Source organism: Phyllostomus hastatus, unplaced genomic scaffold (assembly GCF_019186645.2).
Source record: "Phyllostomus hastatus isolate PE091 unplaced genomic scaffold, TTU_PhHast_1.1 phas_contig_210, whole genome shotgun sequence".
Taxonomy (NCBI): domain Eukaryota; kingdom Metazoa; phylum Chordata; class Mammalia; order Chiroptera; family Phyllostomidae; genus Phyllostomus; species Phyllostomus hastatus.
In genome coordinates this window covers 8,061,404-8,077,154 of record NW_025333737.1, presented here as the reverse complement: position 1 = coordinate 8,077,154, position 15,751 = coordinate 8,061,404, and the positions used below count along the sequence as shown (strand labels likewise).

General features: G+C 52.6%; 1 protein-coding gene across 1 annotated transcript in view; it reads right to left on the bottom strand.

Moving 5' to 3' along the window:
* SDK2 (sidekick cell adhesion molecule 2) overlaps positions 1-15,751 on the bottom strand; it is a 246,277-nt gene that overhangs the window by 125,627 nt on the left and 104,899 nt on the right. Inside the window, exon 2 of the mRNA XM_045837275.1 lies at positions 5,885-6,044. Within this exon, the coding sequence (XP_045693231.1) occupies positions 5,885-6,044 (160 nt within the window). The remainder of the gene's footprint in view (positions 1-5,884; positions 6,045-15,751) is intronic.

Genomic DNA, 15,751 nt, shown 5'->3' with positions numbered 1-15,751 from the left:
CCAGGGAGTTTCTTTTCAAGCTTGTCTTTGAAGAATTTCAAAGGCTGCACCATCTCTCTGTGTTTCCCATGCTTTGTACCCCTCACCAGGGCTGTCACACACATGGGGCTTTCTTCTCCCCACTACTGAGCCTGTGCAGCTTCCTGAGACACACCTGTGCAGTTTCCCGAGACACACCTGGGCACCCAGGTTGGGGCCAGCCACACGCCCAGCCTGGCTCACCTGGTCTTCCCATCCACACACCTGCTTTTGTCCATGCCAACCAGGGCCACCTGGGGCCACCTGGGGCCGTGGGAGCAGGACTCAGCCTCAGCTGGTCTCATACCCTCATGCCTGCCCCTCGGAAGGGCCTCAGGGCCCCTCGTTTCCTGCCAAAGGAGCCCCATCGGGAGCCTGTGTGTATCTGTGTAGGAAGGACAGAACACAGTCAGGTCAGACAGACCTCCTTTGGAGCTGCCACTTGTTTTGTTGGTGACCTCAGGCAGGTCCTGGACCTTCTCTGAGTTTCAGGGTCCTCACTTGCCAAAGGAGGGTGATGATAACGCTTTCCTCCCAGTGTTGCTGTGAGACGATGTATGAAAATACCTGGCAGTGAGTGAGGCTCCATAAACCTCCTTGGGGTTTGCCCCCTGATTATGCGGGGGAGTGTGTGTATGTGTGTGTGTGTGTGTGTGTGTGTGTGTGTGATCTGCCTAGCTGATTGCTTTTCCTATTTAATTTTAAGTGTGAGCATAATTACGGGAGGAGACATTATCAGGGCGGGACAAAATGATCTGGTTGATGACTCTGCCATGATGTGGTCACAAGGGCAGGTGATTGCCATCCATCTTCCCTCCCTCCTCCACTGCCACAGCCCGGCCTGCCAGTTTTTGAGCTGGTGGGGTTGTCCGCAGCCTTGCAGCCCTGGCTGGGGAAACGGATGCCAACGGAGGCCGGAGGCCGGAGGCCGAGCTGATTCAGCCTGGGGCGAGGGCCCCTGGGGAGTGCGGGAGGGGGTGGGGAGCTGAGAGCAGGGAGTGCAGGGCCGTAGTCTGACAAAGAGGCTCCCATGGCAACACAGACGGCCCACCCTTTGTGTGAGTTACCACCCCACAAAGTCAGAAAGTTACACAAACACACCTACATGCTTTGTACAGACACGCTCACAACCATTAAACATGCGTACAAGCCTGGGAAGGAATCGGGCGCACGCATGCTAACAATCACATGAGACCATGTGTGTCTGAGTATTGCGTTCAGCCCCCCCTCCTCCAACACACACCCACAGTCCCTGGGAGGCCGTGTGCCTGTTCCACCCATAGGGAGGGCCGTGGGGCCAGGGCTCACGACTTTGGGGGGGTCCTCCCAGGCGATATCCCACCCACATGGGAAAATAAATCTCATTTTTTTTAAGAATTAAATTTTGCTTTGTACCCAACCATTATAGTCCCAAAGTGGAAATTTAAGGCTGGCTTCAACACGGATAAAGCATGCCACCAACAAGGGGCTCTCACACAGTTGGCTAGAGGAGCTCTAAAAAGGGGCCTGGACCATGGCAGTGGCATTGGAACGGGTGCACAGAGCCCACGTGACCACTCACACATGAGATTGGGTGTGTTCGCAACCAGATTTGTCCCCATTATCCTATCGAGCCAGGCATCTTGTATAATCCTAACAGGTACCATTTATTTCATGTCTGTTGCACCGGGGACTGGGCCTGTCTCATAGAATCTCATTTAACCCTTACTATAACCCTCTCAAATAAAGCAGGCATTGCTGCGCCTGATTCCAAGGTGGGAACACAAGAACAGGTGGCCAAGTAATCCTGCCCAAAGTCACAGAGCTAGTGAAGGGGTGGCAGCGTGACTCAGGTGGCCCATGCTGCAGAGCCCACCTATTCCCACTCTGCCCCTCCAGAGATGGATGTGGACCCACAAACTTGTCACAGTCACTTGCACTCAGAAGGGCGCATAGGACTTCCTTCATGCAGACGACACACACGCACACACACGTATGCACGTGTGAGTGCATACACGGCCCATTCTATCACCGATCCCACTGAGAACAAAGACCTCTGGAGGCTGGACACGAATGCAAACTTCCTCCTTTGGCGGTGGAGTAGGAAACATAGTTAAATTTATGGCAGCACTTCCAATCTTATTTTCTCTCGACCTGCTGAGTAAATTTAGCCATTTTTCTGCCTGAAAATTGGATATTGTCACCTGACCTCAAGCCTGGGGTTTGTGAGAGACAAGGAAGTCCTCGGCAGCAAGTGGTGGCCGGAGAACTGTGGGATGTGAAGCTGGCCAACCTCCTACATAATGAATTTTCAGGATGCATTCATTTAAAAGCTGAATCTGGAACATTTTGTTTGAGTCAAAAAGCAAGAAAGCACAAGAAATACAATGGCGACATGTCCAAAGGACCCAGGAGCAGGCTGGAAGACGCTCCCCTGGCTAAGTTTGGGTTAGTATGTGTGCCAGAATGAACCTCGACAGGGAGGGAGAGAGACACACCGAGTAGAAAAAACCATCCATGAGCTCACACTGATGCCGAATTACTTCACAGGGGGCGAGAGAGGACAGCTCTTTTCTGACAGGAAGATGCCAACCAGTGAAAGTAAAGGGAATGGTGAGCAAAGAAAACCGGCTAATCACAGCCCCCACAGTGATCATTTATTCGAGTCTGACTCAGCGGCGGACACCAAACAATGTGGGGTTGGGGGGAGCCCCCTGGAGACACAGATATTCACACAGACTTGAGCTGTCATCCAAAGGGGAGAAAATACCTTTATACTTTGACAATGGAGAAATCTGGCAAATGCCACCTTGATCAACTGATCAAACCTTCCGTCACTAATAATCGGTGCGTTCGAGCGTGAAGCATGGAGAAGGACGCACGTCAGTGTGATATTCTGGCCCCAAAGGGCCAGTGTGAGTGTGATTATGAAGCTCTGACTGGACAGATGCGCACTGGAGGACAAATCTCCCTGAACTCTCGAAAATGTCACTGCCGTGAAAGGCAGGATAAAAAATGAGGGATAGTTCCAGATTTAAGGAGTCTAAAGTCTAAGAGTCGTGACAACTACCGTATTTTTTGGACCGTAAGACACACCTAGGTTTTAGAGGAGGAAAATAGAAAAAAAATGTTGAAGCAAAAAATGTGGTAAAATATTTAATAACGTAAATAACATAATATTTCACCAGTGTAAATATAAAGCTACATTCGGACTGTAAGACTCCCCCTCCCCCAAATTTGGAGGGGAGGGGGTGCCTCCTATAGTCTGGAAAATACGGTAAATTCAGCGTGTGTTCCTTCATTAGATCCTGTATCAAGCAATGACATTAAACATAACCACAAAGGAAATAATTGGGACAAACGGAGAAATCTGGACTGTGTAGTAGACAGTAGCATGGTATCGATGCGAAATTTCTTGGGGGTGAAAACTGTATTGTGGTTCTGTAGTAAATTCTACTTAGAGGTAAAGGAACATGGTGTCTCCAACTCCTAAGTAACTTGGCAAAAAAGTGCACTCGCGTGTGTGTGTGTGTGAGCGTGTGTGTGTGTGTGTGTGTGTGTGTGGAGACAGCAAGAGAGCACAGATGAACATGTGAACAACTGGTGAATGGTAACATGTGTGCGGACATGTGTGGTACTAACAATTTTTCCAAGGCTTGAAGACCTCAAAATTAAAAGGAAAGAAAGCAAGCAAGCAAAAGCACCCGCTGTGAGCCAGGCCCTTACTGGGGACAGGGTGGTGACGTGGGCACCAGTAACTTCTCTCCCCCCTTCCCGTCTCTGCCAACAGCTCTCATGCTCCTTCCCACCACGGGGCTCGAGTGTGGGGCTGCCACACGGTGCCACACGGTGCCCCACGGCCCGACGGAGGCCTGGCCCACACCAGTACTCCTCAGCCGGCCGTACTGGGGTGAGGAGCCTGGGGACCGGTGCCCCTAGGGAAAGCTCATTTGTGTCCCCCGAATGGCTTCACCCGACCTAGTTCTGAGATGGCATGTTAGCCTTCTCCCCACTGCTTTGCTTTCTAGAACTTGGAGAGCACAGTTAGCAGAGAGATTGCTTGGGGTACACATTAAGGAAGCAATCCTTCTTCAATGAGAGGCCACGTGGATGGTAAAGAAGTCAGAGGACTTCTAGTTAAAGCCCAGCTCAACAATCTGATTTGGGTAAATTGTCGAATCTCTCTAAGCCTCAGTTTGCTCATCTGCAGAATGGGGAAAATAGGATTGCTCGCAGAAGACTGATAACCACAGGGTGCACATCACAACGTCTATCACCATATCAGCTCTTTTTCATTGCCAATGATTATTATTGCCATCGTGACCACTGTCAACAGCTGGACTCTGACTATGAACTGGATGCCCCCGGAACTGACTGTTGCTAAAGGAAGCCCATTCCTTTGTGGGGCAAGTCTGACCCTCACGCCAAGCTGTAACCTGCTTCTGTGTGGCACCCGTGCTTGCATCCTTACAGTTTCCGGGCACCGAAAGACAAAGAACCAGCTCTCCTCCTCCTAGATCCTACCTCCAGCTCCTGCCAGTAGAAGTCAAGGGCAGCTGGGAGACTCCAGCACCCCTGCCACCTGTGGTGCACCATCTGCGTGCCTTCAGGTACATGCTGCACCCAAGAGGATGCAGGGACTCCTCACAGAGGCTATCAAACTGCCCAGTGCTGCCAGACAGTGGCCTGGAGTGCCTCCGGGTTCCCAACTGTAAACCACTGCAGGGTCTGTTCAGGGAGCCCCCCGCCCCAGTCTCCTCATGATCTCCCTGGAAACCTGAGGCAGGAGTGGTCAGCAATGGAGGGCCTCAGGCTTCGTGGTCCATCTCTCACCATCCAGAGGGAAAGGTGGTTCTCCTGCTCCACCACCCCTGCTCCCTCCTTTGCCAAAGTGGCCACACCCACTAGCTGATCTAGGCCAGGGTCTGGGCAGAAGGAACCTGGAAGTCACCCCAAACTCTGGTCTCCCTCTTTGTAAAGAAGAGGATCATTCTCTGGAAAGGGCAGATTTTCCAGCAATTGAACTCCCTCCTCTCATTTGCATTTCTGTCCCTGGTGGCAGATTTGTATCCACATCCTCAGGGCAAGACAAACTTGTTTCCCCCCAACAAAAGGGATTATGCACATCAGGCTGGGGATTACTCGCCAGCTGCAGGGACCAGTAAGAGGGGAGGAGAGCTGTAGAGGGGCCCAAAGGGCTGGAGGCCAGCTGGGCTGGGGGAGTGGCTGCCCCCCACGATGACTTCTGGCAGCAAACCCTCCTCCTGAGACCCTGTTCTCCTTCCAGCCTCTCCTTTGTCCCCACTCAGCAGTGCCCTGGGGAGGTAGGGGCCAGCCAGCCCAGAGCTCAGTGCGAGGGCACAAAAAGGGAGTGGAGATAACCCAAAGACCCTGGGAGTGCCACCTCCATGTCCCATGGTTCCCCTAGACATGTTCCTCTCTTACTGGCCCCAGGGTGCCTCACGTCACAGCCCTCTGCTGAGTCCAGGCCCCACCTATAGTGCCCCCCAGAGACAGCAAGGTTCTTCTCGGCAGGGAGAGAAGGAAGGGGCTCTGGTCACAGCCAGGGCAATAGCCTGGCTGCTGACGGTGAGCGCCCCTTCCCCATCACCACCTCTGCCCCATCCACTGTTTCGAGGGCCACCCTGTCTGGGCAGCGCCTTGGCCCACCTCCCAGCCGTTCCCTGCTGGGCTCAGCAGGGCAGGGTCTTCTCATCCCTGGGGCAGGGCTGTCTTTGGCCCCCGCTTCTGCTGCCCCAGTCTCCCAGCACTGGAATGGGAAACCCCTCCCCCAAACTGCTGCATGAGACCCCCCTCCCTGGTACCCTTTTAGGGCATGGTAGTGATCCTGGCAGCCAGGAGGGAGGGGAGGGGAGGCAAGGCTTGCCTGTACTCCAGGGAGAACTTGGTCAGCTCCCTGTTGTTGTGGAGCCACTTGAACTCCAGCGGCCAGCTGCCCTCGGCCATGCACGTGAGCACCAGGCGGTTTCCCTCCAGGTGCACCTGCGTCCGCACCGGCTCTGTCTTGAAATAGGGGGCCACGTCATCTGTGGGAAAGAGACACAAAAAGCCATGGTTATCTCTGCTCACCTTTATTCAGTTACTTGTTTAGAGACCCAATGCCCTTAGGCAGAAGGAGCAGGTGCAGCCAGGTAACTTGCCCAAGGTCTCGTTGGGAAGGACTTGAACTTGGGACAGTCTGACTTCAGGGGAATCCAGGGCAGAGTCCACCCAAAGGGTCTCCTCCACTGCCAGGCTGCTTGATCTTCCTGTCCCCGGTGCTGCACCAGCCTGCCTTGATCGCCCCATTCACACACCAGGTCAGCTCCCTGGACAGAGGAAGCGCCACTTCCCAGGCTGTGGGTGTGGGGTCCAGTCATTGCTACACCTCTGCAGAGTCACCATAATCTTCTGACCTGACTGAATCAGCCCGGCCAACCACGAGTCCCCAACAGCTTCCCTCAACAAACACAATGCACTCCAAGCCCCGGATTCCAGGGGAACACTTAGACCGTCCTGCTCTTCTGGTCAGTGGGAGAGAGGGGGTGGCGAAATAGACAAGGGGTTGACAAAAGAATAGGGAGAAATAGAGGAAGTGGGGAGGGCTTCCACCTGCATCATTGAGCCCGTCTGCCCTTTGGGGACTGGGGTGGGGCTGGGGGAGACACCCACATCTGGAACAACAAGGACTAAAGCTGTTCAATGCTTTAACGATGCTCACTCCACATACAACCCCACAACAAGATAGGATCGCAGTCCACCTCTTAGAGAAGGTTAGACACCTGCTGGGGATCACACAGCTGGGAGGGGCAGAGCCGGCCCAGAGGCTGAGCACCTACTGCCCTGCCCCTGACTTGAAGAAGCTGGGATGTGGAAGGGAGGAGATGGCTTTAAGGTGCAAACAGAGTCCCACACTGTATGCCGCTGAGCCCTTGCCTTTGAGAGCTGAAGGAAGCGAGTTCCGGAGAGCACCCCTCAAGAGCTCATGCGCTCACTGATGCTCGCAGCAGCACTCCTGCTGTGACAAGGGGTACAGCTTGGTGACCCCATGGCCACGTGACCGCTAAGCCCAGGTCCAGACCAGCCAGGCCAAGTCCAGCACATTCTGCCATCGCTCTGTGCCTGAGTGGGGGGGACGTGCTCAAAGCCGGGCAGGAAGCTGCTGGCCGGACAGGTGGTGGGTGTCCTGTCCTCCAGGCTGATGGCGACGGTCCCATCATCCACATCCTGACTGAGCTCACCCTACCACTTCAGCTGTGCGGGTGATTGCACGCATTCATTTTCCTGAGTCTCAATTTTTCTCAAGTCTCAATTTCTCCTCAAGAGATACGGAGAGAAATCAGTACCTTGATGTCATAAGGATTACGTGAAGTAATAATTGTGAAAATGCTAGGGTAGATGCTCTGCAAATGTTCACTTTCTTTCTTAAAACAAAAGCACGAGTGTCCTTCCCAGGGAGGGGGCTGCCATCTAGTGCTGGCTGGAGCCCCACACATGCCCTGGCCTAGAGCTAACATTCCCCTATGAGCCTAGAGGGTAGAAACCATAAGGCACTATTTTTTTGGCCTAAGAAACCGACTCAAGCCAAGGAAGAAGAGAAGGGGCAAGTGTCAGGGGCTGGGGAGAGGGTGACGTAAAAAGGTGGAGTACACTGAGATGCCGCTGGGACAGCTGGCTAGCCCTCTGGGAACGGGAGAAGCTGGGCCCCTCCTGCACGGCAGGAGGGAGTCAGTGGGGCCTGGAGCTCTGGACCCCAAGTCCATCCTTTCATTCTCAGATTTAACCAGAATCGGGCGTCCATGGTCAGTTCGGTCCAGCGTTTGTGTCAAGGCTGCACTCTGGGTTCCGGCACAGATGGGTAACTCAAGAGAAGCCATAATGTGTATTTGGGGCGTAGGCTACTTAGCCACCCTGACCCCAAGCCCAAGGTCACAGTCTGATGAGTGTCTAAATTACGAATGTTTGGGGGAGTCTTCCTTGAACCCCATTCCTGCTATAGATCCTCACGGTGGGGGCCACCGAGAGGCAGGCCAGGGAGGACCGAAGGCGGGTGGGAGAGGAAGAGCAGGCCTGCACAGAAAGCCCCCCTGGACCACTGTCTCCGTGTGACCGCCGATGTTTCAGCCTCGGATTTGGTGCTGCTTGTGTGCACATCTCTCCATCACTCCTAACAACTGTCTTGTCAGCACACTGCCTTAGGGTGGAAAGGTGCCTCTTTTACAGCCTGTACTCAGCGGAGTGGCTAGTGCCCCCAGCTCCCGGCTTCTGGGGTCTCAGTCCACCACCGGCCAGTGGCAGAGGGCAGAGAGGCTAGCAGGCACTCATTTGCCTAGGAAAAAAAGAAAAAAGAAAAAAAAAGGGACCCCCCCCATTCTCTGCCCGCCTGCCTGCCGTTGAAGCCGCCAGCTCTGCTCTCAGTTTAACAAATGGGCACATTCGCACTTCAAAGCCTCATTCATATTCTCCAGCAGCTTTCAAGAGCCCTTTGAATCGCGTTTTTAAAAACCCTCTGTTAGTTCCTGTCATCACTCGTTTGTTTTAAAACAATAACATTCCCAGCCCCGAGTGATTCAATCCCTTGGATGTGGGGCTGACTCACAGCCAGCACAGTTGGTGTGTGTGTGGGGGGTGTATATGTGCTTGCACGCACACACGTGCACACACACGCTCTGCGCCCAGACCCCCTCGCCTCTGTAAACCGCTCGCTGAGCAATTTGCTCCCAGCTCTGCATTTGCCAGTTCGCTCCTCTGGCTCTCCCAGGGGTGCCCGCCTGGAGCCGAATGACTTTGGCTTGGGCAGGTTGATTCCAGCGGCTGCTGTAGAAAATGACTTGGGGGAAGTGGCTGGGGCGGGGGTGGGGGTGGCTATCCTTTCCTGAGGACCTGCTGGGCATGGGCCCTGAGCTGAGTGCTCTGCACCCCTCATGCCACCTTATCCTCTCACAAGGTTGCCTGGGAGAGACTAAGTGGGTGTGTGTTCACGTGTGTGTACCTGTGTGAGTGTCTGTGTGTGTCTATATGTATGTCTGTGTGCATCTGATCTCTGTGTGTGTGTGTTTCTTGGCAGGAACAGATTTCTGTGCCATGAATGCACAGGTGGGAAGCACAAATCATTGACCTTGGACAGGTGACTTAACCTTTTTGTACCTCAGTTTCCTTAGCTGTAAATTGTTATGAGGATCCATAAATTAACATAAAGTCTTAGAAAAGTGCTGGCACTTTCGGTCATTATTACTATTGCGCATATGTGCAGGTTACTCCTGAGAGAAGAACTCAGACCCTGCTAGCTGGGTCTGAGCAGTGTACAGCTTGTACGTGTGTACCCAGCAGCCCTGCCGGCCACCTCTGCGGGGAGGGCGTCTGCCAGAGAGGAGAGCTGTGGCCAGGAAGGCTCAACAATATACATACATCATTCCCTAAAAGTTTTCCTCACTTTGAAAATACACACACAGGATGGATTTTTTTTAAACTAGGCTAAAAGATTCTAAAGTTCACACAGAAAAAAAAACCCCCTGCAAAAGAAGAGCCAAGAAAATTCTGAAAAAGAATGGTAAGTAGAGGAGACCAGCACAGATATTGAACCATATTCTAAAGCAGCAATAATTAAAACAGTATGTTCCTGTACAAGTAGACTGATGAAGTAATAGACTAAAAAGTCTAGAAATAGACCCCAGTACATATGGGATGATTTCATATATGATGAAAGTAGAATGTTAAGTCAGTGGGGGAAAGACCGATTATTCAACAAATGGCTTTGGAACAGCCAGGGAGCCGTTTGAGAGAGAGAAAAAAGTTGAATCTCTTCACACTTTACCTCAAAATAAATGCTAGATGGATCAATGTTTTAAACATGAAAAATAAAATTCTAAAAGAACTAGAAAAATCACAGCGGTTTAAAAATATATGAACTTGGCAAAGCAAAGTATTCACCAAGTACTTTCTAAGTACTACAGAAACTCCAGAAAGTCGTAAAACAGACTGATGCCTTTGACCACATAAAAATTGTGCACGGGGGTAAAAAAGGACCCATAAACAAAAAGAAGCGACAAGATGACAAACTAGGGGAAAATATCCGCAACTTTTATCATGGACAAAGAGCTCGTTTTCTTGATATAAAAAATACTCCCATAAATCAATAAGAAAAAGATAAACAAACCAACAGAAAAATGGGCAAAGGATATGAACAGTTTGCAGAAAAGAATTACAAATAACTCCGAAACATACAAAGATGCTGAACCTCAGGATAAGAGAGAGGCAAACTTAAACTCACTAAGATACTGTCTTTTCCTATCACTTCGGCCAAGATCTGAAAGTGCGATAATACCCTGGGTTGGCCAGCCTTTGGAGACCTAGGCATGCTCCCAGAAGCCTTGGGAACTGTCACTTGGGAAGACAACTACAGGGAGTAATTTGACAATTCTCACCACAATGACAAATGTACCCTTCCACCTGCCCCCTAACTCCACAAGGAATTTATCCTCCACAGACACACCTGGGCGAGGGGGCACGGCAGCATTCATAGCCACTCTCTGTTCTGGAACAGCAAAAGCTCAGAAACGAATGTCTGTCAAGAGGGCACTGGCTAAAAAAAATGATTGCACTGCCCTGGCCAGGTGGGTCAGTTAGTTGGAACATCATCCCATACATCAAAGTGCTGCGGGTTTGACTGACTCCTGGTCAGGGAACATGCCTGCATTGTGAGTTTGATCCCTGGTCGGATGTGTGCGGGAGGCGGCCAATCGATGTTCCTCTCTCACATTGATCTCTCTCTCTTTCTCTCTCTCTCTCCCCCTTCTTGTCTCTCCAAAATCAGTGAACATATTCTTAGGTGAGGATTAAAAAAAAAGAAAGAATTGCACCTTTCAATAACAGAATTCTCCTGCACGAAGCTCTGGAACCATCTGTGAGAACTATTGCTAAGTGCAAAGGTGTAGAATGGGGTGTGTAATCTGCTACTATTTGTGTACAATTGCTTTCTTCTTCAGGTATAAAAATATATTTGCTTGTATAGCGTTTTTTTTTCTGGGGGATTATGCACGACACTGGGCTCGGTGATGTTTCAGGAAGCACTGGGTGGCTGGGGACTTGCTTCCACTCTACACCTTTTGTAACTTTCACGCTCTGCCGTACAGGTGTAGACGGACCACTTACTCATAATCAGGTCGATGCATACATGTGTGCACATGGGTGTGAGTGCGCTGGACGAGCAGTCCCGGGGCAGCCCAGTGGGCGACAGAGGCACAGGCAGGCCTCTGGTGTGCCTGAAACACAGGGGTTTGGCGAGGCTGGGGGTCTCTGACCACCCAAGCCTGAGTCCCCTTGAAGGAAGAGCTGTCTTCGGAGGCAGACAAGAGGCCTCAGTCCAGTGCCTCCTTCTCATTTCCCATACCACTTCAGGGGGTCCCTGCCCGTCTCTCCCTTGATATTCCCAATAAATACCCCCATTGTCACCATTCCCTCTGGGCTCTAGGCTAAATGGCCCTGAACAGAAACTTATCTCAACTTTATCCCCCCCTCCCCTCAGCCCCCAGCGGAGCACAATAATGTCGTCTTTCTCTGGAGTCCCTCTCTCTCTCCTGGAATTTCACTTCCCAGCAAGCCCAGGCCACCTAATTGCCCAAAAGATGTTTATCTGCCCTCCAGGGCCAGCTCCAAGGGGCACTAGGCCTGGACAAATGCCCTTCCCAGCTCTCCAACCCCTCAAAACCTCTCTCTTTCTAAAATTCCCACCCAAACACACTCTTTCATTGCTTTTAGAGAGAGGGGAAGGAAGACAGAGAAACATCGATTGGTTGCCTCCCTCAAGTGATCAGACCGGGGACCGAACCCGCAATCTTTCAGTTATGGGATGGCCCTTGAACCTCTGAGCCGAACTGGCCAGGACCCAAAGCCTCTCTCTTTTAGCAGCGTCCTCCTGGGCACACGGTGACCGCTCAGTCATGGGGACCTCTCTGGAATGCGTGGAAATAGGTGGAGGTTGGGATTCTTACAAAGCTCTCCTCTCATCATTCCCTAGTGATGTTAATCCAGGCACTTTTGTCCTGGATTGGCCTCCACAACCTGCTGTCTGGTCACTGGCTGGAAAGCCTGTGCTCCCTGGAGCTGGCCTCCTAACCAGGTCCCCTCCCTGGAGCTGGCTGGCCACGGACCTGAGCAGGCGGGCTCCAGGCCAGAGGAAGCAGGGCTCAGGGCAGGCCCCCTCCCCCACACTTGCTGCACCCACACGCCCGCTCCTGCTGTCCCAATCTCACGCTCTTGTACTTAGGGAACTCCCCACACGTGAGCACTTTCTGTCCAGTGTCTCCGTGAAGAGTCACAAGAACTCAAAAAGGTGCTCTCTCATCATCCCCCCTTCTGCAGATGGGAAAACGGACACCCAGGAGGGTTTGGTCATTTGACTCTGCCGCAGACATGCACTCAGATCTGGTGGGTTCCAGATTTTTCCATAACTGACCCGTGGCTTCCCTCAGCTATTCCACTCTTCACACCCCGACCTGTGGCCTCAGTTGGTAAGTGAGGGATGTTGGCCTCTCTCAGGGCACTGGGGCTTTGAAGCCACAAGCTGGGTGATGCTGGTTGTGTGGCCTCAATTTCCCCAGTTTCCAATGTCAGGCCCCAGACAGAACTAGATCTGGGGCCAAGGGTGAGACAGGCAGGCTGGCTGGGAATGGGTCCTGAGAATCAGTTGGAAGAATAACGGAGCAGAACATGCATGTGAGACTGGTCCAACTTGCGGGCGTTTAGAGGGATGAGCTAGTGGGGTACAGGATGAGAAGCCTGGGAGTAAAGGAGGGCAGACAGTGCAGAAAACGAACAGATCTATGGGCGTGAGGGGCGAAGGAAAAGGAGGCAGGGGTCAGAGCCCGGGGGCTTCTCAGGAAGAAGGAGAGGCTGGGGTGGGCCCCCCCCCCCCGCCCCCGCCACAGCTCTGCTCACCATGTAAGCCCCTAGGTGCCGTCCTTGTCCAGGGGTGTGGCTTGAAGGCCCCAGTGGGAGAAGAGAAACTGGGTTTAAATCCCAGTTTCTGTGCTAACTAAAGTTTGACCTTGAGCAACAGCTTCCAACCCCTGTCCCAGAGGCTGGCGGGAGGACCAAGTGAGCTAAGGTAAGTCAAGTTCAGAGCACTGTGCTTGGCACCTATTGGGGGCTCGCTCTTCCTGACTTGTGGGCCTTTGGAGGTAATCAAATGGGGAGGAGCTGGGAAATGGGGTGGGGTGTGTCAGAGTTGTTCTAGCCAATTCCTGCATCTTGGAGCCATCCCTTTAAGGAGCTCCCAGTGTCCTGAATGTCCCAGCTCTAAGCCTTCAGGCTCAGCTCCCTCACGGCTACTCCCTGCTGGCTCAAGAACCAAGTCTTGCCTGGCAATGGCTTGTTAGGCCTTAAGCAAAGGCTCAAGGCTGAGTAGAGACAACTGGAGTTGCAGAAGGTTTTGTACAGTGTCGGTATTCCTGCGGGTCCCTCCTCCACCTCAGTCCAGGTGGGGGAGGCACTAAGCATGTCAGGGGACTCAGGAAGAGAGTGCTGTGGGCCCTGTCCCAGCCCCTGCCCACCACAGGAAATGCTCTGGGAGGCTGAGAAAGACCCCAGGACCCAGGGCTCCCGGCTGCTTCCTTCTCCCTTCCAGCCCCAAGCCCGCTTTGGCCGGTCTGCTCCTGCCACCCAGAGCAGGGTATGGAAGCACCTCAGCCCTTCAGGCCCCAGGCCTCAGCTTCCCCTCTCTTCTCTGCTGCTCCCACAAATGAGATGCTAATTTATGCTCCTCCCCTCTCTCCTGGCAGATGCCTGGCCCAGCTCAGCCCTGGTGCTGCCTGCATGCCAAGTGCTTCATTAGCCAAGAAAGAAGGCTTTCGCCCTCCTTCATCTAATCATCGCCAGTGACCTTCAGGAGCCAGGCACCTCTGACGTCGGGGGCCTGCGAGGGTGGGACAATCAATTATGCCTCAGCCTCCGCAGCTGCTGCCGAATGGATTTCTCACTCAAAAAAGCGTGTTCAAAAAGCATCTAATGGAACGGATCATCAATTTGTTTGAATACACATCTAATCTGATTAGGGGGGCCTAGCCACCAGGGCAGCCAGCAAAACTGAGCCCCGACATGGCCCTGTGGAATTGTGAGGGGGTGGAGGGGCCCAGCCTGGGGAAGGTGGGGGGTGTGACCCAAGCCCACCACCCAGGCTGCTCAGCCCATTGCATGTCGGGCGAACAAGCCACAGAGGAAAGAACAAAGCACGCAGAGACCAAGGTCTGGGATGATGCCCCCTGGTTTTCTATTGCCCCAGCACTAGGCACAGAGTTGGGGGCAAAGAAGATGCTCAGAAATGAATGAGTTAATGATTGACGATGTGGTCCAATGTGAAAGCTAAGGGATGCTGATAAAGTCAACTCCAGGCAGGACTAGTTGATGCTTGTTCTGGGTTGAATGGTACCTGCCCCCACCCCCATTCATGTCCTTCCTGGCAGCACAGGATGAGACCCTATTTGGAAACAGGGTCACTGTCGATGTAATTCGTTAGGATGAGGTCACATGGGAGTAGGGTGGGCCCTATATGACTGGAGTCTTTATAAAAGAAGAGATATAGGAACAGAAACACACACACAGGAGAAGACGGCCATGTGGCAATGGAGGCAGAGATTGGAGTGGTGCCAAGGAACACCCACAGGTGAAAAAATAAACAAATGAACTTGGTGTTGAACTTGGCCAGGTCACCAACCTCCTGGGGGCTGACATTCCTGGGGATTCTCTATGTTCCCTTCCAGCTCTGATGTTGCAAGACCTGGGTAGTAGTGTGGGTTGGGCCCTGGAATGGGGTTTGAATCCTGGCTTAGCCACTGACAAGGTAGGTGACCCAGGCATCTCTGTAACCCCTCCACATCTCAGTCTCCTCAGCTGAGAAATGGGACAATAGTAATGTCACCTCACAGGCCTATTGGAGGCTGGTCCAAGTGCAAAAGTAAGCACTTCGACCAGCACTCGGCACAAAGAGCCCATCTCACAGCTGGGACCTCGGGCCTGAACCTCACAGATAAATAATGCCAAAGCATCCCCAGCCTTGCATGGAAAAAAGATGGTTCTCAATCCCGATGGATTTATTTTGCTATTAACAGAGCAGAAGGGAGCCCTTTCTCACATTTCAACTGAGGGGGTTTAGAGATGAAACTTATATGATTGGTTAGAATGTTTTTGCCTAACGGTGATATTATCATTTTAATGTATTCAGATTTATTTGAGTCGTAAGAGCAGCAATAGTAAAATTTCCACTAACTCCTGGGATTCTTCCCAAGAAGCTCGATTTGCTGCATGGATGACACTCGCCTTTCTCTCGGTGACCCTGAGGTGGGACACATGCTTGGATCCTCCTGTTTGCAGTGGGGATCTGAGGCCCCTGAACACGAAGGACTTCAGCTTTGGGGGTCAGCCACCTAGCCAGGCCCAGGTGGCTCCATGGAGGCTTGTCCTGCTTGGGGTCTGCCATTCTCCCAGGTGATTCCTCTGAAGGTTGCTCTGCAGGTGAGCTCCCTCCATCACATGGGTACCACTATCAGCCTTGGTAACAGAGAAACATCTGCCTACCACAAGCCTGGGGAAGCTGAGCAGAGGCACCGGCAGGCCCATGGATGCTTCCAAGAACCCACCATAGGTGACTCTAAGGCCACCTTGGCCAAAGGTGGCACCGCCAGACACAGGGTGCAGAAGGGCTATGGTGAGAGAAATGGACAAGTGGCCCCAAGCTCTGGGTAGCATGCTTCCAAGGCTC